We start from the raw sequence: 23,066 nt of genomic DNA on the forward strand, positions 1-23,066 counted from the left end.
CAAGTTAACCTTTCTCTTGTGTTTGGGTCTTGACCGACCCGTTTTTAGGTTTTAAATGCGTACAAGTACTCCATAAATTTGTTTTTGCATCAAGACACGACGCTGAAGTTGGGTACTTATTCGCCAGTTTCTTATTCGGATTCTCTGTTCCACCTTAAATGGTGAAATAGTTGCATTCTGTCGCCGCTAGATGGCAAAGTACGAACACGCCTTCCATAACATGGAGAAACTACACGTTTAGCTTAATTCAGTGGATATTATCTATTTATTTTCAAAGAGTCTCAAAAATGTGAAAGACTCACTGAAGACACAGTATAACAGACTTTTAATATCCTGAAAATGAAGAAAATTTACTGTGGAAGTTTTATATAATGGCCCTGATATATATATATATATATTTTTTTCCCCCCTCTAAACTATAAAATGCTCTTTTCAAAATTATGGCTGTTTCAACCCAGGTATAATTTTAAATCAGAAAACAAAAACAAGTGCCCAATCTGGAATCATAAACACACTATACACCAACAGCCTACAGCTAGCTCTTCCTACAATCACTTGAGTTCAGTTAAGGGCTTCTATCTTTGCCTGTTTCACAAAACAAGGAAAGACAGGCATGTTCAGACATGTAAGGCCAAGTCAGTTTAGAGTGTGTGTTTTGTAAAATATACAGTATCTCCAGTTTACAGTTTGAAACGATGAAAAATTAAAACCAATTCTTTCATGGATAAAGAAGCCTAACAAGGTAAACAAGAGGTAAGAGACAAATTGGTTGATAATTAATTATTTTTAGGGTATCTTTTGGCTTATTTAAGACACGGGTCAAAACCGACCAATTAACATAAGAGATGGTAACAGAAAGCTATCACGGAGGAAGGTTAATAATGCGAAACAGGTAAGCAAATGTTCTTTCGACGCTTAAACTGTAATAACAACGTTCTCCACTTGATGGCGATGTATAATAATTTAACAAGTTCGTTCACCCTCAGGCAGACGCTAGAGCATTGTATAAAACAAGGTGAATTTGAAGATTCATATTTCCAGATGAAAGTGTAATGTGAAGAGTCAGATGTTTCGAATCAGAATATAAACTGAACATGTGTTTTAGTAGTTTTTCAGGGTATTCTCAGCTTGACACAGTTTCAGTGTTCTGGAGCATATCCCACATGCCTTGTACTATTATTCTGATCGAGTTTATACAAGTTGCTGCAGTCACTGATTGCTGGGAAAGAGATCTTCCTTTTTTGTACAGCAGGGGATGACCTTACATTTTTCACAGCAGACAAATCTTCTTTCTGTTTTAGAGGTCCTTTGTTAAAGAATTTTCTACAGTAACTGGTGAAAGTTTTTTGTGGAAATGTGTAAGATTTACAAAATGGGAGAATGGTGGATTCTGTCATTATCTATGCCTGTTTTAAATATGTTAAAATGTTACTTATTGTGCAAGTTTTTCACATTTATTCTTTATTATTAAAGCTGCAGCTACATGGCCTAATCATGGTTTCCCTTTTTTCCCCAATTTCTCTACATGTAGCATTTGACATTAAACCACTTTGCCTGTCAACGACTGAATTATGCAGACAATTTCATTAAATTCCTCTTTAAGTCGACTGTCTCCCCAGAGAGTAAAAACGTGCCATTTTTAATAGGGAACAAATAAATCCACATGTCGCCTGTGATCTCCACCGAAACAGTGCTCCTAATCTAAGCAATCTGTTGTTTTCATCTGCTTTCACTCATTGTATTTGTATTTGCAAACACAGAGAGGACAACGAGGATAACACACGAGAAGAGTCTTTTATATTGTTTGCAGTTACAGCACATACAAGTCTAGCATTATGGGATGTATGATAATAAGAAAGGGCTGTTTTATCAACTATGAAAAGCCTACTTAGGCACATACAATTTAAATCAATCTGAATCTAAAATATTAAAGACGTATGTGGTTCTCTAGCATGGCACATTATCCAATAAACAAATAAAAGATTCCAAATCTAAATTTACTAGCATTTATTTGCATTCTTTAAGTGAGGCATGCTAAACACACACAGCAGCAATGTGTAGTTATTCACAGAATACATTTCCAAATGTAAAACAATAAAATAATGTAGAATATTGTAGTCCAATGTGTTTGTGTTATCAGTAGTGAACCCATAATATAGCCAAAGTTCAAAGAGCAAAACTTCAATTGCTACACATAGCTATAACGACCATGAGACACATTCCACACTTTTTACATTTGTTGACCAATACTATATATTGGTAGACTTTAAAGAGGGCTTTAGCCAGTAAATGAAGAATTGAGATATACTTGTTTGTTTGTTTGTTTTTAGGCTGGGAATTCATGTATATGTCAAATTCTATATTTTGTAGAATTTCTCATTCTCTACAATGATACATTTCAGCTACTGTGTATTTGCAGATTTAAAATATTGATGGAAAATTAAATCCCGTGAAAAAGTTTAGGTGCATTATCTTTTCTAATTTATTAAGAATAAATATAATCTGTATATAAATAGCATCTAATTTGACAAAAATGTGCGTTAAATGCTTCAGTTGCAATGAGAATCAAAGGGCTATATCTTATATCTGTCCACATCTTTCACACTTTTAATGGGTTATAAACTTTTGAGTCACACATTCACAGAGCAGTGAACACACTTTGCTCCTTAAAAAGGGCCCTTGTATTAACTGCTGTTTCACACATCCTCCCACAAGAAGCCCATTCTGAGAAGACAAAATAATATTTTCCTAGATTCGTCACAGTCATGTCAAAAGCTCATTAGCTCCCATTCCTCTAATTTCTCTCTAGTATCTGGGTGGTCTTAAAACTTTAATTTAGACCTTCAAAATTCTTCTTACATATCTCTATAGCAAAGAGTACCACAAGTATATTTTGAGGTCCATCATGAATATGATTTTGACTTATTACCCATACTTTTATTTCAATATAGTTGGAATAAATGTGTCTCTTTGCGTTTAAAATGCATATTCACTTTCTATAGATTCAGCATTTCTCAGAGGTGTTGTGGTGACAGTGATATGCTTGGTGAATTTGCAGGTGTCTGTATCAATAAATGTTTCTCTGTGGAAATAAGGTATTGTCCATAAGAAAACATTAGAAAAAAAATTGATATCACTGGAGAGGAATGTGAAGGTGGCGTTGAATGGTACAAGAAACAGTTTTGTATTGTTTTTGAAAAAGCCTTCTCACTGTTTGTGTCCTCCAGGAAGTTGCAGAGCAAGCTGCAGTCTTTCCACCATCGCAAACACCAACTATTAAGTTGTTGAAGCCATTCCTGGCATAAAATACGACAAAGCTTGGCAGATCATGAAGACGTCCAGCAATGAACACAAGAAAATCCTTTCAAGGGATTGCTTATTTTTGCCTGTGTAAACACCCTGAAAGCAACAAAAGACCAAAGCAGTGAACAACAGTCACTTCCAGCAAAAACGGAAGAATGACTGAGTGTCTGTTTTCCATTATAGTCCCTCTGTTCACTTCTCCCTCAGCAGGTAGAAGACTACAGTCTTCAGGTAGTGGACACATGTACAGGCTGCTGCCACCAGCCAATGAGAGCGGAAGCTGGGGTCATTGTTGACCACACATTTTGTGATGTCAGCCTAAAAGAGAGGAGAAAAGATTATGTTAAAATGATGAAAACTGTATTTTGCACTTGTCCCTAATTATGTTTAGACCTTATAATAGAGTCTGGACATGGCCTTTCTGACGTATACTACATATATCTTATATATAGTGTATAATGTTATGACCAGCTCAGTGTTTCTGCACTCACTGTCCTTTCTCTCAGCTCTGCTGAGCGTACATTAGCACTTTGTTGTTTACAGACTGTAGTCCATCTCTTGCTCTGCACACTTTGTTTGCCAACACTCTTCAATAGTTAGGAAACACTGACTATTGTGTGATGTGTGTGTGTGTGTGTGTGTGTGTGTGTGTGTGTGTATTATGTATAATTTCTTTTCTTTTTTGCATTATACTCACATACTACACACACACAAACTTTGAGAGGTCAAATACCCTAAACATGAAAGTAAAATAATTATTTTGGATTCAGATCCATTTTACTCCGTGGATTGGTTTCATCAACTACATAAAGATATATTTTCACAACATTATTAAGTTTATCAAAAGTAAATACAGTTAGTGCTCAGCTATGTGCCCTCTTAGCCAAAAGCAACAAAGAATAATCTAAGCAACTCCTATTTCAGCCCAGAGTGTTGCAGAGGGTCCAGATTTGAGAGGCTTGGCCCAGTTCAGGATATGAGAAACCACGTCAAAGTGCCTTTCCTTTTGGTTTGGAGTGGCAGAGGCAAGCATTTCACCACTTGACACAGCTGATAGGGAAAGGATTCGGTGGTGACAAAGCAGTAGGTACGTAGGCATCTTTATCAGAAGCAAGAATTACACTCCACTAACAAAACAGTATGACCTTCAAAAGGAGCCCAATACTATGCAACTCCAGAATGGTGAAATTGGAATGACCTGATGGTTTTGTGAATGCAAAGATATGGTGCCACAGAATATTTATTGAAAGTCACAGCAACAGTGCAATTCTACTCTGTCGAGTTCAGTTTCTTGATGACTGTTCTTAGGATTTTTGAAGAAATCAAAGCACTCACATAAAACAGTGGCATGTTTGAGTATAGCTAGCACTGTGTGTTGGAGTGGCGGGGGCTTGCCATTTTAACCAATCCACAATGCTGTTGTAAACTTGCTACCCTACATATCGATCCCCTTTGGATTAACATCATAGACTACCTACATTTACTACAAACTAGAGTATGGGTCATCTTACCCCCACCCGCCCCTAGTCTTGTCCTGCCAAAAAACAAAGTATGGAATAAAAGACTCTCCTTCTTTAGCTGCCAAACTATTGGTGTTTATACAACACTCGCCAGAAATGAATTTCACGGCCTGATAATCAGAAGTTGGACACTTTGATGGGGAACTCACATTCATTGGGAGCCACAAGAGAAGAGAGGAACTGCTGGGAGGTGTGGACATTGATCATTAAGAAACCCTTCATCATAATGAAGCTTTAATAAACCCACTCAGCTTTATGTATGTGTGCCTGTGCCAATGTGTGTGTGGGTGTTTTTGTATGTATATCTATCAGAAATATACATCACTGTGCAGGGGATTTAACTTAGCTGGTCCCCGCATTGTAAACCTTTATGAGATGTTGAGGTTAGTATAAGGTTAGCCTTAGGTAAAAGGGTTAGGTTTACTGTAACAATAGTGATGGTTAAGGTTAGGGCTAATCTCCACAAAAGTATTGGACCCTATGTATTGTCCCCACAATTCAGAGAAGCATAATTGTGTGATTGTGTGTGTGTGGTCTTTCATTCATCTCAGTGGACTCATCTGTAAAGCAGGACACATGTAGTTGTACGTAGGCAGCGAGACTTCTTATATTAGGGCTGTCACTGTCCATTATATCAGTAATCAAGCAATATGTACGAGACTTGTAAAATAAACTGAGTAATGTGAGTTTTTTGAAAAGATAATAAAATGGACTTGCATCACCTTTCAATATCTACAAAGCACTTAACTGAAAAACTAAATTAGATGTCTTTTTTAACTAGGAAGATTTCATTAAAATGAAACGTGTCAAAAAGTATTTGGTAAAGTCCATCCTATATTTATTTTATATATTTCACTGACAAACTGTCATTTCCATAGTCACAGGCAAAAAGATAGCGACAGATTCAAGGCCTAGAAGGATGTTTTTCTTATAAAAGTCATGCCAGTCATGAGAAACCACACTTTATAATGATGTTGGTGGGCATTCAGATTGAAAAATGTTCTTTTGAAGATTTAAAGCATTTTTTTTCAACCATGAAATGAGTATTACTACAACATTTGCAAACACACCCCTAATTATATGAAATAACTGTTGACTTCAATTTCCAAGCGCTCTAGGGGTTTGTGACTGATGAATGCGCATTATAAAATTTGCCAGCCAATCTGACTTACCGACAAGCTACTATATTTATCAATGGCATTTTAATTGAATGATCATGTTTAATAGAGTAACTGTCACAGCCCTAATTCATATGTTTATACAATTGCTTTCCACACAGCTCCAAATCTGGTTTGTATCAATTTGACATTGCATGTATTTTCATTCAGTGCTTTTTTATGTGCACCTACATCCAAATGCTCTTCTTGCCTGTGGGTGTGCATTCTGTGTTCAAAAATAGTAGTTATCCTGACACTCTCCAGCAGGACACCTTGAAAAATGTAGAGGATGACTTTGCCTGCAGCAGCTTCTCACATTTACCTCTCATTCAATTAGGCTCTGACTCCACTTTACCAAGGACTATAAAAAGAAGAGGCGAGACACTGTAGAAAGTACTCAAGTGCTCCATTTGATATTATTTCCCTTTAACAAGTATTTTTAGTTACATTTTGTAAAAACGGATGCAAATGATTAACTTTATTCAAATGTGTACATCAGTTTAATCTGAAGAATATATAATATATCCATACAGTTCAGGCTGGTTGCTAGAACTATGCTTCTTACCCAATCTTTCTGCTCCAGTTACGTTCTGGCAGCTCTAAGTGCCACAGTATAAACAAAAACATCATTTAAGATGGAATGAGAATTTAGAATAAGACTTAGGCCAACAAGGAACCTACTTCAGTTTTATTCATTTAAGTGGTTTTTGGCAGATAATATTTTTATAACTGATCTGCAACCAGCTTCCTCACCCTATTCACTTTAATAAATTACTATGGGAAACAACCCAAACAGATTCTAGTGTCATTCAACGGCAGAAACCATTCACATGGAAACCAGACCTGCATAGCAGGCCTCTGAGGAGGAGTAAGGATTGACATATCAGCAACCAGCAGCCTCCAGACTATGAGACACGTAGGATCTAATGACATGCCCTGCAAACACTGACATGTACAGACAGAGCCTATTCAGCTTACTCCACACACACACACACCCACACACACACACACACACACATATATCTGGGTGTGTCATCCAAAAATGTTTAACATTGTATTTCCCACTAAGCATTTTTGTGAAAGCTGTGGGTTTCTGTCCTAGCACAAATAAGGTAAACTTGCTGTCTTTGTAACATTTCTATAGAATATATGCAGATGTTACGACTCTATCCGTCATACAAAACATACCACACATACCACTCAGCAGGGGGATCACTGATTCAATTCAATATGGGTAAACATCCCACTACTCACAGCAGGAGCTGCAGCTATATACAGCTGTATCAGCTTTTGCAACACAAAAGAAGAAGAAAAATAACCCACCAGAGAATATAACAACCACTCTTCCACTGTATTTCCAAACGTATCCATATCTGCTTTTCTAATCACTAAATTCTGGTACTTTGCTAATAGATGTGTTCAGCTGATCGTATATAACATTTATAAATAATTTCTGCAATCAAATCCTGACACTAATGTTTCAAAATTTAGTTGCAAGCCTTCTCAGAAGGTACTAAAGTGGGAACACATTTAGAATGTGCCACTGTCTCCAAAACATTTTCATTCATTCATTATCTGTAACCCTTATCCAGTTCAGGGTCGTGGTGGGTTCAGAGCCTACCTGGAATCATTGGGCGCAAGGTGGGAATACACCCTGGAGGGGGCGCCAGTCCTTCACAGGGCAACACACACACACACACACACACACACACACACACACACACACACACACACACCCCTACGGACAGTTTTGAGTCACCAATCCACCTACCAATGTGTGTTTTTGGACTGTGGGAGGAAACCGGAGCACCCAGAGGAAACCCATGCGGACACGGGGAGAACGCACCAACTCCTCACAGACAGTCACCCGGAGCGGAAATCAAACCCACAACCTCCAGGACCCTGGAGCTGTGTGACTGCGACACTACCTGCTGCGCCACCGTGCCGCCCTCCAAATCATTTGCCATATAGTATTAGTATGTCATTTGATATCTTAAAATGAACACATTGTAATATATAATGTGCCAATATTTGTCATTGTACAACGTACAACGAACTGTGTCTGCTGCATTTAATCCATCTAGGGCAGTGAACACACACACACGCTAGTGCACTAGAGCTGTGGGCAGCTATCCCCGGCACCCAGGGAGCAGTTGTGGTACCTTGCTCAAGGGCACCTCAGCCGTGGATTGAGAGAGGAGAACAGTGCTGTTCCTTCACCCCCCCCCCCCCCCCATTTTTCCCCCCATTGATTTTCCTACCGGTTATGGAAATCAAATCAATGACATTTTAAGCCTAAGCACTCCTATCTAACAATATGCCACGGTTGCCCTCACATTTCTGTGGCTTCTTGAGAGTGTATTAACAGGTTTATATATAAAAAAAAATAAAAATAAATAAATATGTATATATATATATACATAGATAGATCAATAGAACTGCAGTTACAGACATTATGCATTAATACACCGTTGAATAAAAGACAATACAATTAAAAGTCTGTACACTTATCAGCAGATAATGTCTGCGACAGATAAAGAAGGCAGCTGTACAATTTGATTTGAACTTTTTATAACAATGTTTGCCATTTTCTAACCATTAGTCATGGTACAGGCCAAAGACTTTATTTGGTAAGGTGAGCCAGTGTTTATCCAGTTATGCACCTTAAATCCCAAAGACCTTAGTCATACCCAGTTTGAGCTGTTAAATACATTTCTGTTTTGTTGATTAGAGTGAATGTTTCCTATTTAAAAATTTTTCTTTGAAAGTGAATTATCTTAGTGAATTCAGTTCATTTTAAATGTACCCCAGTGGACAAACTCATTCAGTAGTGAACTTTTAGCATCTCCATTTAAAAAATCATGAAATAGAAAGGGATGGTCTGGAGCATCTACACATGAACTTCCTCAATGACAAGTGTGGGCTAGAAGGATATTAAGCCTCCAGCATTATGCTGGGTAGCATTGGAACTAACTGAGAGTGTGAGCTGAGTTCAAAAAGATGCCTCATGCCTGAATGCCTTCCGATTCTTAAATAATCGATTCAATATCCAATCTTAAGCCTTATAGGTTGGGTAGAGGGAAAGACATAATACTTATTATTATTATCATTGCACTTATTTACAGCAGAAATGATGGACGAGCAGGTGTTTTTACAGTACATATACTGTAATAACAATTACAGCACTTTGCTGTAATCCAAAAATACTGTTCATTAAATTACTATTACTGTTCATTAGTAAAGTTACATTTTATTAAAACTGAATGAATTTAGTGTTTCAGTTTTTAATATTGATTTTTTTTTTCCATTTTATTTTTGACGCTAAATAGGCTATTGATAAAGGCAACGCTCCAGGATCTGCAGAGCTAAAACTGGACCTGCTCCCTGACCCCCTCTCAACCCTATTCAAACTTCAACATAAAAGTCCTTGTATGGACTTGATTATTGTCAAAGCCATGTCATTAAAACTGCTAAAAATATTAATGAAAATGAAACTACAAGAAAAGAACTTCAGAGCCTCTATCAATACACTCTTATAAACAAACTACCTCTTTGTGAACAAGTGATTAACACTTTTTGAGCAAAAATATATTATTAGGATGGAAACACAAGTTTAATTCCTCATGCTACAAGTGTTTCCTTTTGAACAGCCAGTCTCTCAACATCCTTTGTGTCAGGAATCACGGAGCGGACTGACTGAGGCGGACGCATTCGCTAAAGCACAGTATATTTAATAAAGAAGAATAATAACAAAACAAAGAGACTTTAACATAACGAAAACAAACAGGGAGCCAAACAGATTAAACGGGACACGAGGAGCAAATCAGGGCAAACGGGACAGACAGACTAAAGAACGAGACGACAGGAAATGAAACGACAACGTGGAAACTTACAGAGACAGACCGGATAACACGACTGACATGACAAAGAACGAGAGAACATGAGAACTATAGAACAATGACCAACAAACAGGAAGTGTAGGAAGGGGACTTAAATACAAGACACTGACGAGACGCACCTGAGACAGATAACGAGAAGGACGGGTTAACAGATGACAGACGAGGAGGCGGGACAAAGGCGGAGACTAGAACATAAACAAAACAGAGCCATGTGCAAATAAAGCACATGGCGGGGACAACAGACTGACAGGACGAAGGCGTGACAGATGCCCCCCCCAAGAACGCGCAACTCCCGGGCGCGTACTCCTAAACCCCCCAGGAGCTGGCACAGGAGAGGGCACGGAAAACAAGACAGACTAAGACAAGACAAGGAACCAAGTGAGACAGGACTCAGGACAGGACGGGAACAGACACAGGAGCTGGGGACACGACAGGACCGAATATATGAGACGGGACATGGGACATGACAGGAGACTGACAAAGGGGAGCCACAAGAGACGAGAACGGACTGGACAGGACAGGAGTGGACACATGGGACTTGACAGGGTTTTTGACATTGGACATGACACTGGATGGAAACAGGGACTGGACAGAAGACGGGACAGGTGACAGGACTTGGTGCTGGGACTGGACGGGAGCAGAGACTGGTGACAAGACACTGGACAGGATAGGAACGTTAGACTGGACAGGGGTATGTGACTGGACCGAAGGCAGGACAGGTGACATGACACTAGACTGAAACGGAGACGGGACTGGAGACTGGACAGGGGATTGAAAGGGAAACTGGACCGGAGACAAGACAGGTGACTGGACATTGGACGGATGCGGGAACTGGACGTGAGACAAGACAGAGGGTTGAAACAGGGACTGGACAGGACTGACAGGGGACTGGACAGGAGACAAGACAGAGGGTTGAAACAGAGACTGGACTGGAGACAAGACGGGTGACTGGACGTTGGACAGATACGGAGACTGGACATGACTAACAGGGGACTGAACCGGGGGTTGAAACATAGACTGGACAGGGCTGATAGGGGACTGGACAGGACTTGGCAGGGGCACAGGTACAAGAATATTTACAGGGACTGACACCAACACAGTGACCGGGACCGGGACAGACACAAAGGCAGACACGGGTACAGGGACAAGGACAGAGAGGGGAACCAGGACAGGGACAGACAAGGGAACCAAAATAACAGGGGGGTGCCCAGGACTGGCTAATGTCTGTGGGGTAGTCTGAGGAACCAGCCTGGGCACAGTTCTGGGGATCGGCCCTGAAGTCCTTCGGGCCGACCTACGGACATGGACAGGGGAGGTCGTAGCCACAGTCACGGGGACAGGAGAGGCCGTAGCCACAGTCACGGGGACAGGAGCGGCGGGTGCCGCCGTAGTCACGGGGACAGGAGCGGCGGGTGCCGCCGTAGTCTCGGACACAGGAGCGGCGGGTGCCGCCGTAGTCTCGGACACAGGAGCGGCGGGTGCCGCCGTAGTCTCGGACACAGGAGCGGCGGGTGCCGCCGTAGTCTCGGACACAGGAGCGGCGGGTGCCGCCGTAGTCTCGGACACAGGAGCGGCGGGTGCCGCCATCACGGGGACTGGAGCGGCGGGTGCCGCCATCACGGACAGTGGAGCGGCGGGTGCCGCCATCACGGACACTGGAGCGGCGGGTGCCGCCATCACGGACACTGGAGCGGCGGGTGCCGCCATCACGGACACTGGAGCGGCGGGTGCCGCCATCACGGACACTGGAGCGGCGGGTGCCGCCATCACGGACACTGGAGCGGCGGGTGCCGCCATCACGGGGACTGGAGCGGCGGGTGCCGCCATCACGGGGACTGGAGCGGCGGGTGCCGCCATCACGGGGACTGGAGCGGCGGGTGCCGCCATCACGGGGACTGGAGCGGCGGGTGCCGCCATCACGGGGACTGGAGACAGTGCGACGACGTCCACGGAGGCAGAGGAATCTGCGACGTCGTCCCTGAAGACAGGAGAGGCGCGCGTCGCGCTCACGAAGACAGGAGAGGCGCGCGCCGCGCTCTCGAGGACAGGGGTTTGTGCTGCTCGCCGGGCTCGCGCTGGAGCTGTAAAGGGTTTAGGGGGTTTCACAGGCGCACCCATTAGATCACCTCGAGGTGCGCCCCTGTTAGCCTCAGACCTCAGAGCTACGGAGGTGAGGCTAACAGCCCCTACCCTTAACGCCCCCCCAAAAATTTCCCCGGACCTGGGGGGGTAATCCTCCAGCGAGGGGGGAACTCCAGCACGGTTCTTCCGCCGACTCTTTCGACTCCCGCTGGCGCAACTACTCGATTCCCGAGTCGACTCCTCCGCTATAGGATCCGGAGCAGCGCCAGGCAGGAGCTGGAGCCGGCGACTCCATTCCGAGGCCGCTTTCAAAGCCTCCCCCACAGGATCTTTGGGGCCTGTGCGGAATGGAGTCCGGCGAACGGCACATCCCTTGAGATAATAGTCTGCGCTAGCTGCGTCCTGGAGGTTGGTCATTCTGTCAGGAATCACGGAGCGGACTGACTGAGGCGGACGCATTCGCTAAAGCACAGTATATTTAATAAAGAAGAATAATAACAAAACAAAGAGACTTTAACATAACGAAAACAAACAGGGAGCCAAACAGGTTAAACGGGACACGAGGAGCAAATCAGGGCAAACGGGACAGACAGACTAAAGAACGAGACGACAGGAAATGAAACGACAACGTGGAAACTTACAGAGACAGACCGGATAACACGACTGACATGACAAAGAACGAGAGAACATGAGAACTATAGAACAATGACCAACAAACAGGAAGTGTAGGAAGGGGACTTAAATACAAGACACTGACGAGACGCACCTGAGACAGATAACGAGAAGGACGGGTTAACAGATGACAGACGAGGAGGCGGGACAAAGGCGGAGACTAGAACATAAACAAAACAGAGCCATGTGCAAATAAAGCACATGGCGGGGACAACAGACTGACAGGACGAAGGCGTGACACTTTGCTATTAGCAGTATGTTACTACTTAGGAAATGCTCATATGCGAATATACCCATAATGCTTTTCAGTCCACAGCAATGTTCTGTATTGAAATAAAACTGTAGTTTACTGTAAGAGTTTCCCTGTAAAATGACATGCTTTTTTTACAGTGTGTGCTCGGTTAATGTGTTATGGCTTGTCTTGTATTTGGTGTTTTATCAACAACTATATGTGCCAATGCAGAGAACTTACCCAGCCTCCCCTCCTCTTTAACCAGGACACCAGGCTCTTTCGTACAAACTCGCCCATGCAGTCCACAATAGCGTGCACCATGGCTGGGTGACCATGCCGGACACAGTCCACTGCCAGGGCTCCGGCCACTGCATACAAAGAGACTACCTTACCCCATGTTACACCTGCATAGAGAGAGAGAGAGAGACGTGAGAGGAACATAGACATGAGAGATAGGTAGTTAAGACAGAGACAGTAGTTTCAGCATCTATCACATTTCCTGATAACTACATATTTACATTACCTGCAAAAAAACATTGGGACAAACCTGATTGTGATTTTTTCTGTTTTCCTACACATTCTTATTTAAAACCTTGTGGAAAGACTCAGCAAATATCAAGGTGTCTCCTAAACTGCTACAAAGACCTTTATCTTGACTATGATCGCTGTAGCATTGCGTGAGCTTAGCCTCAGTGATAAAACACAGCGTGTTTTTGTGTGTGTGTTCGTGCGTGGGTGTGCACATGGATGGATTTGAGTGTGGAAAAGCAGTTGCCAGGTAAACAGAACCACTGAAGGATGGGTAAACGTGCTGAGATTTGTTCCCTTCCTCAGCAACTAGAGGTGGTATATGTGAGTGTGTTGGATGTGTGTCAGGGGAGTTATAGAATCTTCCTTTTACCCATTATGCTTCATTTCATCACACTGACAGCCAAATGCATCAAAAGCCTTTTTTTTTAAAAATGCAATAAAAACTAATTACATTAATTTGTTAAGTCCTTGTGAAAAAATCACAGAGAATTTATTTCCATTGTTTTCACTGACCATCTTGAATGTAGTTTGTAAACAAATTTAGAATTAAATGACTGCAACACACTCCAAAAAAACAGACAGGACAGGTAAAATAAAACTAAAAAATTTAAGAACATACCAGTTTCAACATTTTCAAACATTTCACTACAAGCAGGAGAATATTAAAGTTATAAAATGAGTATTTATTAAAGGCTCAAATTTTGCAAGCAAAGACAGATCCTGGCTCACCACTCTGTGCCAAATGTGCTAAACAATTAAAAAAAATAACACTTTTCAATGCAACTTGTCAAAGAATATAGGTCTTTCACCATCTACCATACTTAAAATGATTTTAAAAAAAATCCAGGACATCCAGAGAAATATCAGTCTGTGTGTAGTATACATTTTGAGATCTCAGATATTACTGCAAGATAAATCATGGGATTTTGATAAATAAAGCCACATGTGTTCAGGAGTGCTGTCACTTAACACAGTTTACAGCTGCATCAAGAATTGCAACCTGATACTCTACTACACAAAGGGATAGCCATACATCAGCTCTGGAAAAACACTGCTGAGTTCTTCTCAGATGGCCTAAAAGATGGTAGAAACGTGCTCTGTAATCGTCTCTCGTCATATGTGGGTTCATCAGTGTCCACGGCACAGAAAACATGCATACGTGTGAAGGTACTACTCTTTTGGAAGTGCATATTGGACAACTGCAAACACGGACTGTGGAGCAGTTGAACCTTGTACTACCAAGCAAGCATGGGCAGAAATTCCACTTACAAGGCCTTAACTATTAACTATCCTCAGTTCCCAAAGAACTAAAAATTGTAATTAATAGGAAGGTTGATGCAACACAGTTGTAAATATACCTCTGTCTCAAATTCCTAGGTGTGTGTTGCAGGCCTTATAGTTTTAAATTTACAAAATATAATCTTTGTCATTTTGTCACTTAAATCAGATTTACATGTATTAACAAATCACAGGTACATATTTTTTATTGCATTTTACAAACAGTCCCAACTACTCTGGGAATGGAGCAAATCATTCAAAAATCAAATAGAATAGATTTTACTGAATTAAAAAGTACATATATTTCCACATTACAAAAGTTGATTACATCAACATACTTTTAGTTTAGCTGATTTTGAAATATATATATACACATGAGGATATATTGTACACCATATGTTCAACCCATTACTTTTTCAGTGCAGGCAAAGATGAAACAGTGATGTAAATTCCAATGTAGCAACAAGCAGCAGAACAGGGAAGCAGCAGCAAGAGACAGATAGAGTGTGAGTGGGTGACTGTCTAGGCATTGAAGCCACAGATAAACAGTGCAGTTTGAAGTTCAGGCTGACCAGAAAACACCCACGTTTCCTCCTTCTCTAATGAGCTCAAAATATGTGAGTTCAGGCCTGATAAGCAAGTCAATAAAGAGGCACAAATGCCTTGAACATAAATTAACAGTTCATTAAACAAGGCAAACAATTCCATTGTGGATGAAACCCAAACACACATTTTTCAGTGTGGTCTGTGACCTACTGAGACAATTGTTCTTTCTGCATGAAACATCAGAATCTAAACAACATGGCTGAAAGAATGGTCCAGCTCTAAGGTGTCTTTTCATCCTTGGGGTATATTCAGTGTTTGTGAGGTTTCCATTGAACTTGCCAGCACAATGAAACTAAAAACTTATTGTTGATTGGCAGAGACCTTTAAGACTACAGGATCGGTCAGTACAGCTCTGTTTTGAGGGAAAAGATAAGTATAATCTTTTCTGAAGCTCCTCTAAGCACTTGAATAGGTACACAGGGCAATATGACAGTTTTTTCAGTTTTGTAACACCACCCTGATTGCCTGTAAGTGTGTGACTCAGCATTAATGTTGTTTGGGAAGATCGACACTGATGAGAAGCCTTGGTTCAATCAGGCAGTTTTGAAACCCTCCCTGACATTGAAGGTAGTGTTCAGTTGTAACCACTTAAACTGGAGTCTTACTATTTACCTGTTAATATGAAGGCTTATATCCAGTAATTACTTTGGCAATAATACACCAGAGGGAGTGCTGTACAGTGAGATAAGTCATAGATCGTTTTCAGTAACAATATCTAAGATATGGCACGAGTGTATAATTGTAATTATACCACACTTTTGCCATTTGTTTTTATAAAAAAATGATTAAAAACCCACTGATTAACAAGACGTTAGTTCATACGCTAATAAATAAATTAGGTCCACTGTAACACTGCTTTATATGATTGTTTCTTGAAAAGTAGCATTGCTTCACTCAGGCTTGAGGATATTTACACTGAAAACCTAAAAATCTATAGCACATGAAAACACAATGCAAACAAGCTATATCTGATAAATACCCAATAGAAACAGCACATATTTAAAAGCAATCTCACTAGCTCCTAGCAGATGTAAGTATACATGGTACTACTTACTGGACCTTCCAAAATTTCAGTACTTTCCCTACAAACTGTATGATTTCAGGTGTCTTGTTTTATAAATATCAAAGAAGGGATAACACTGCTCACTCTTCACTGTTCAGTTCCTTCTCATTTGTATTTGGCTTGTTTATTTTGACATGACAAGCATAAGCAGTGTTTTAGATGGACTGATGTAAAAGGCATAGCTGCCTGCAGTTTTTGATTTGATTATTATACTAGGTTGTGTGATATCTAAAGATATATGGTCAGACTTCCAATATTTTGGCATAATGTGCACTCATTGTCTCAGCAAATTACATTTTGAGTTCAGTTCTAACTGTGGTGTTGTATTAACTCAGTTTCAGTCTAAAGGCAGATTTTTACTTTTGTGTTGACTCAACGCAGAGCCTATGCCATATGTTCATAGCCCTATGCCATTGTGAGCTTTTATCCCTCTGCATTGGTGAACTACCACAACACTAGGGCTGAATCTCAAACATCTTTCTCTACACCATGTTGTACAAAATGTGGTGCACTATTTAGGGAATAAGTTTGTGACAGAGCATAGTTTACATGACGTGCCAGGAAGGACACAAATACAAAAAAAGGCTAGTTTTTCCACGTGGTTCCGCTTCTCGTTATTTTTTCCTTTGTTCAACAATTTTATTCACCCATGACACACACACAATGTCTGAGGAAATTTTTTGAATTTGCTATGAATTTGCTGCTGTCTGTGGTCTCTATAGCGTGGAGAAGAGGAGTTCATGTTCCTGTACTTCTTCGGTTCAACATAAACAATGTCCATCCAACTACTGACCGATCACCATCATTGCAGTCTTTGTCGACGCAACGTGCAATTACATGATGAGTGCATCAGGCTAAGACATAGACTACGATGTAGGGTTCGTGTCGACATATTGCCTACACCGTAGGTTCGATGCAGAAGTATAAAATGGGCTTAAAGTTACAAGTATAAATTAACTGACGTATCTATGAGAGTAATTTGCATAGTTTAAGAATAAAATGCAGGGTGACTGTTATGATTCTGATTGCTCAGCTGTTTCTTTTCTCAAGGATGAAAACTAGAGTCTATCCTATAAATGTGCTAGGTCTAAAATCATGGACAAAGGCAGAGAAGCTCTTCTTCCCAGTTCTACACTGGCTGGAAACTTGGCCAGACATTGTTTATACAGTAAAATCCTATGTTTTTTTGCACTGTCAGTGTGTGTGTATAACTGTAAAAAAGGGGTCCATTTCTTTCTACCCTAAAAGGAACAAAGCTTGATTATACAGATAAATCACCTCTTAGAGCAGTGTAAATGCCTGGTGTTGTGAATTCCACACTTGTCTGTGGCTGAATGCTTGAAGAGTTTCTTCTATAAATGTCCAAAACCTTTGTAAATTCAAACAATGTAAAAAAAAAAGGATGCGACTGCTACTTGTGTATGTCTTCCACATCATATGATTGATTGGCTTTGGTACCATTATTTGCTTTTTTGACAAGAGAATGAGGACTGTTGTTCAATAATGTGGCTTTCCTTACTGACTTGTGAAAGATCAACAACCACAGAGAGCACAGAAAGCACAGATGGATATTCTGACCAACCTGTGGAGAATATTTCTGCAGCTACAGCCAAGAAGGCGTCAGAAACCACCGTTTCAGAGGCCACGGTGATGTTTAGTTGTCGTGCCACATTGCGGTACACATTTGGACGCAAGTACTCCAGCTCATCACCTAGGAGACACACAGAAAGTGACAGGAGGGTTGGAGAATTAGCCCATGTGAATTAGCGAATGTGAGTATGATGAAGAAAGTGCTGATAAATACTTAAAGGAAAATTCCACCAATTTTTTTTCCCAACTTTTGACATACTTGTATCATTAAAAATATTATATCAGAGTAATTGCAGGTGAAGTGTATAATTTCTTACTCAGGTTTGATGTACCAAATATCCAAAGCATTTAATGCCTCTGATTTATAACTCAGTTTATCAAAATGGTTACAGTTTCATTGTCGGATGTTGGTTCTTATGTTTTATTTGCCTAACATGCAATTTTCAAAAGTTATTAATGGCAGAGATGTGTATACACAGGGTTATCAGGCAGAATGCTTCATAACGAAAGCACTTTTACATTATAAATACTGCATATAAAGTTCAGAAGACACTTGTATGTTCAGTGGAGATTTCTGATACTAAATAGTTTGGCTATATTTGTGTCATAGAAGAACCTCTTCACTGTAGAAAAATCCAACTACGGCATCATCATTTTTGTATGATACGCTGTCCATATCAGATCACGGTGCCACTTTAGAATAAGACTACACTTATAAAGGTTCAGAAATGTTTTAAAATCTATTTATGAATAGTTATGAATTATGTTGTTTATACATTAATAGTCTTTAATAATATGTTATAACACATAGGTGGAATGGGCAACAGTGACCCGTTGTTTGCCAAATAGTGAACCCAAATCCATCTACACTGTTAAACCTCAGATCTTACGCTGTCTTCTCCATCAGTCGACATTAACCCTGCCAGCTTCAGCACATATTTATTGATAAGTTTAACCATTTAATGAATTAACCACCAAAAGTATGTGTTTTTATACCTCAGTTATAATGTGGTGTACCTTAACATGTTAAATGACTAAATTCACATTCTCAGGTCTGAGCTTATTCTTTATCTTAAGATTTTCAGTAAGTTCTCTGATACATTTAGTGTTAAACAAAAAAGAGGTCACTGTCACACATTCTATCTGTGTGTTGCAAATGATTATTAACAACCTTTAAGGTGTTTACAACCTAATTAATAAACTCTGTAATAAACTGATTTTTAAACAACTTTTGAACCTTTATAAGTGTAGTCTTATTTTAAATGTGGCACCCAGATCACCATATGACTTTCTTAACATAGCTACCATGTTATTGCAATTTTGTAAAACAAGAGGCAAGCGAATTGAAATCAAATTTAAATCTGGTAAAACCAAAACTGTTTATTCCAGCACTGAGAGGGTTAAGCAGGGTAATGTGAGGGTGGGGAACCTCCAGCCAACACAGATCTGTACTGCGATTAGAGCTGGAATGATCCACATTTTTACATGCTTTTGTCCATACAAAGCTTTTTCAGGAAGCTGGGCCAAATATGTCCAACTGCCCAATTAAAACACTTTGCTCCCTTTTAGGGAGAATACAAATTAGTTTCCGTAAAATGTCAGTACAAAGTCTATTCAGCCATTTACATTAGAGTCATATGATATGTGTGCCCTCACAGTGTATACAACCTGTACTCTGAAAGATACATTTCATGACCTAAGTGTTACAGAGATCATGCAGAGAGACATACATGTAGATGCTGAAGATCTTAGTTTAGACTCGTGTGATATGAGGTCTACGTCATGTGATTTCTGATATAAAGCTTCACAGTAAAGAAAAGTTGAATTACTTAAACATATAGTAGTGTTATTAACTTTTAGACCTCATTATCCAGTAAATACTATATATTATTCTGTAATTACATGAATCTGATATGAGCTTAGAAATTTGAGACAGTTTTATTGGACTATGGCCATCAGCATCTTGTATCTCTATTCTGGTGAATTTAAGGGAGAGGACAACAACACTTTATCACACTGTATATTAATGTAACCAGAATGTTTACAAACTATCGTGGACAAATTTTCAGTTGATTCACTGGCTGATAAAAGTCTCAAAATAGCAAAGACCCTCTCAGTGGGTGAGGCCTATTTACGGCTTGTAAAATGTGCTGTAAGGCATTATGAAACCAGCAGTTATAAAGGAAACTCCAAGAGGGCAAAGGAGGAGAAAAATGCAGGGGGTGGTTATTGCACAATCGTGTCTGAGCACAAAAGCTCTAAAATGACAATACAATTTTAATAACTTCACCAGCCACAACACAACTTTAAAATACTGAGAGATCTTGACATGGGCCTTGTCACTATTAATTAATTAATTTATTATAATTAAATATCTATTATTAATTATTTCCCTAAGTTACTTGATTTTTTAAAAATATATTAAAATATACCGATTGACTTCTTTACTGTATTTATTTAAAATAATAGTAACCCAGGGTTGCACTGTCAAACTGTTTAATGTATGATCCAAAATAAATAGCTTTTCAAAGCTAGATTTCAGACATAATCTAATTACAAATCTATTTTATAATAATGTTTCAGCAGAAGGATCAAACAGCAAATTTGTAACACGTTTCGCTTAAAGTGGCATAAACTTTTCCACCATCTGGTTCCCATCATTAACACTGTAGCCTATCCTGATTTCAAAATTTCCCTACAACAGAGCATTTCTCATCAAATCACACCTGACTGACTCTGCATGCATTATATTAATCCATTTTTACAGGATTAGCAAATACACTGAGAATCCAAAAATGAAAAAAGGATGTCAGAATTACCTAACCATATAAGCACAGATGATATTTCTCCAAGGGAGCCTCCTGCCGACAGTCCATGTTCAGGCTTGGACCAACCAATTCCAGCACGGTTGAGTCTTGAGTGAATGTAATCCCTGCACAACACTTTAGACTGAGAAACAAGCTCCTTGTCTGTGGGAGAACGGTCGAAGACTTCCATAACTTCTGCTGCAAAGACTGAGGAACGGCGCAGCATCTCCATGCCCTTCATGAGGGACCTTGAAGAGTGGGGGCTGGCACCTCTCCTTATTTCTAGGGGGAGGAATGTAAGGAACCACATTCTTGTAAATGCGCTGCCATTTTTGTATTTACACTTACATAGTAGACTGTAGCTACATTCATTGGACATATTATATGAAACACAAAATATGGATTTAAAGCCCAACTACTGTTCCACACTTTATCACTTCACTTCACTGTCCCATTCATTAATGGAAGAGGACCTCCACAGGACCTTTAGTGACCAGACATTACATGGGCATTGGATGATCCTCAATGCTTGTGACACTGTCATAGTATGAACATTGTGGACAGATGAGTGACCAGGCACTGTGCTGTTGCTGGAGATTTTAAACTCCACAGTGCCACTGTTGGATTAAGAAAGGTCCAGAAACCAAAAATATCCAGCCAGCAGTGGTCCTGTAGTCAGAAACAGATGAAGGACTAGAGCATGACTAACACCATTTGTGCCTAGCAACAAAGATAAATAGTCTGAATATAATGAGCTAAGAAGGAAGATTGTCTGAATATAACAGATGGGCTATGGATTGCATATAATAAAATATCAAATAAATATAATACAATAATAACAATTATTCATATCATTTAATAATGTATATAAGGGATGTAGGCTCTTTATAACAAATCAGCTCAAGCTTGTAAATTACAGATGAAATTGAGTCTCTGTATAACAGAAGACCTATATGCTGTATATAACAGACTGTATGCAACAATTGAGATATAGACTTTAGATTGTATATATCAGATGACCTGGTAATCCATGTATAACAGATGAGCTATAGATAATAAGAAAGATATAAGCTACAGACCGTAGAACAGGTTATTTATAAACTGTGTATAACATAAGACATAGACTGTATAATACATGTGCTACAGTCTTTATGTTGTATAGCATATGAGCTACAGTCTATGTACAACAGGTACAATATAAAAGGGATTCAGATGAACTACATTGTTTAACTGATGAGATGCAGCCTGTATAATATAGATGAGCTAGACTGTACAAGAAATAAGCTATACACTGTATAAAAAAGGTGAACTAGATGAGTTAACAGATGAGCTGTTGTCTGTATATACCAGATGAGATTTAGACTGGAACAGATAATACACAGTCTCTATATTATACAGACGTGCGTTTCCAGTACATTTTACTGTAAGTCTTCCTGTAGTTTAAGTCATGAGAATGAGTCAAAATGCATGTAAAATAGTTTGCCTTATGGCTTTTCTGGAGATTTAAGAGCTGTAGTCCCTGATATACTTTATGGGAATATAAACTCACATATCTAGCCCCTCCGTATCATCCTCTCACATTTCACAACTTAGACTTCATCGTACCCCAGACACTTGAATGCACTGGAACCCGCCAACTTGAACATTAAGTTAAGGCGCCTCTTTTGACCAAATATGTTCATATCTTACCTCACCGCTTTCTCCTAATGACCGGCTCCAGAAGACCTGATCCTCGGATGGAGAAGCTCAGAGCGCTGAGTCTAAATCCTGGATTTAAAGTCTCTCTCGGTGAAATGACACTATGGCCGACATTATAAAGCTTCAGCGCCGAAGGGAGAGTATTCCCTCGCGCGCTACAGTCTGACTGGAATTTTATTATTATTTATTTCGTCCTACATATGCTGTTTCTGCTCGGTTTTCAGGTTCGCAGCTCCACAGAAGAGAGCAGAACTTTCCTTCTATGGCCAACACCAGTCCGTGGGTTTATGTTGTAGGCGGAGTCACCGCGATGAAGAACACGCCCCTACATTCATAACGCCATCAGCTCACACGAAAAGCTTAATAACCATAACAAACATTTCAGAGGAAACCGTCTTAAGCAGATACGTTTCATGTATCAACAATGCGTTGTACCGATCCCTGTGGTCCACGAGCTGCTGTGTATTCACAGCTTCAATATTAAAGAGGCACTTGAGACAATGTTAACGTCATTGGGTCATCAATTAAATCCCTATAAACTAATTTCTGTTCATCAGAATGACATATTTGGAAGTTATTTCCAAGAAAGAAAACATCTCATTGTCTCAAAAGTGGTTTGAATGCAAAT

The 23,066-nt window shown here is 40.0% G+C and overlaps 1 protein-coding gene across 2 annotated transcripts; it reads right to left on the bottom strand.

The window, feature by feature from the left end:
* Positions 1 to 1,796: 1,796 nt before the first annotated feature.
* On the bottom strand, positions 1,797 to 22,695 carry boka (BCL2 family apoptosis regulator BOK a). Of its 2 annotated transcripts, none has more exons than XM_066665436.1 (5): positions 22,435 to 22,695; positions 20,753 to 21,022; positions 17,926 to 18,054; positions 13,106 to 13,269; positions 1,797 to 3,621 (listed from the first exon to the last, which is right to left on the bottom strand). In XM_066665436.1, the coding sequence occupies exons 2-5, from the start codon at positions 20,979 to 20,981 to the stop codon at positions 3,496 to 3,498; spliced, it is 648 nt and encodes a 215-aa protein (XP_066521533.1). In that variant the 5' UTR covers positions 20,982 to 21,022; positions 22,435 to 22,695; the 3' UTR covers positions 1,797 to 3,495. The 2 variants fall into 2 exon arrangements, with proteins under 2 accessions (XP_066521533.1, XP_066521530.1); XM_066665433.1 differs by having other exon boundaries at positions 22,430 to 22,695.
* Between the last annotated feature and the right edge of the window lie 371 nt (positions 22,696 to 23,066).

Source organism: Hoplias malabaricus, chromosome 3, assembly GCF_029633855.1.
Source record: "Hoplias malabaricus isolate fHopMal1 chromosome 3, fHopMal1.hap1, whole genome shotgun sequence".
In the NCBI taxonomy this organism is placed as follows: domain Eukaryota; kingdom Metazoa; phylum Chordata; class Actinopteri; order Characiformes; family Erythrinidae; genus Hoplias; species Hoplias malabaricus.

Excerpts from the sequence above, each read along its gene's own strand:
- boka (XM_066665436.1), bottom strand. The coding sequence starts at position 20,981 with ATGAAGGGCATGGAGATGCTGCGCCGTTCCTCAGTCTTTGCAGCAGAA. Across the intron at positions 13,270-17,925 it reads TGCAGAAATATTCTCCACAG|GTGTAACATGGGGTAAGGTA; the intron begins GTTGGTCAGAAT and ends CTCTCTATGCAG. Across the intron at positions 3,622-13,105 it reads TAAAGAGGAGGGGAGGCTGG|GCTGACATCACAAAATGTGT; the intron begins GTAAGTTCTCTG and ends CCTCTCTTTTAG.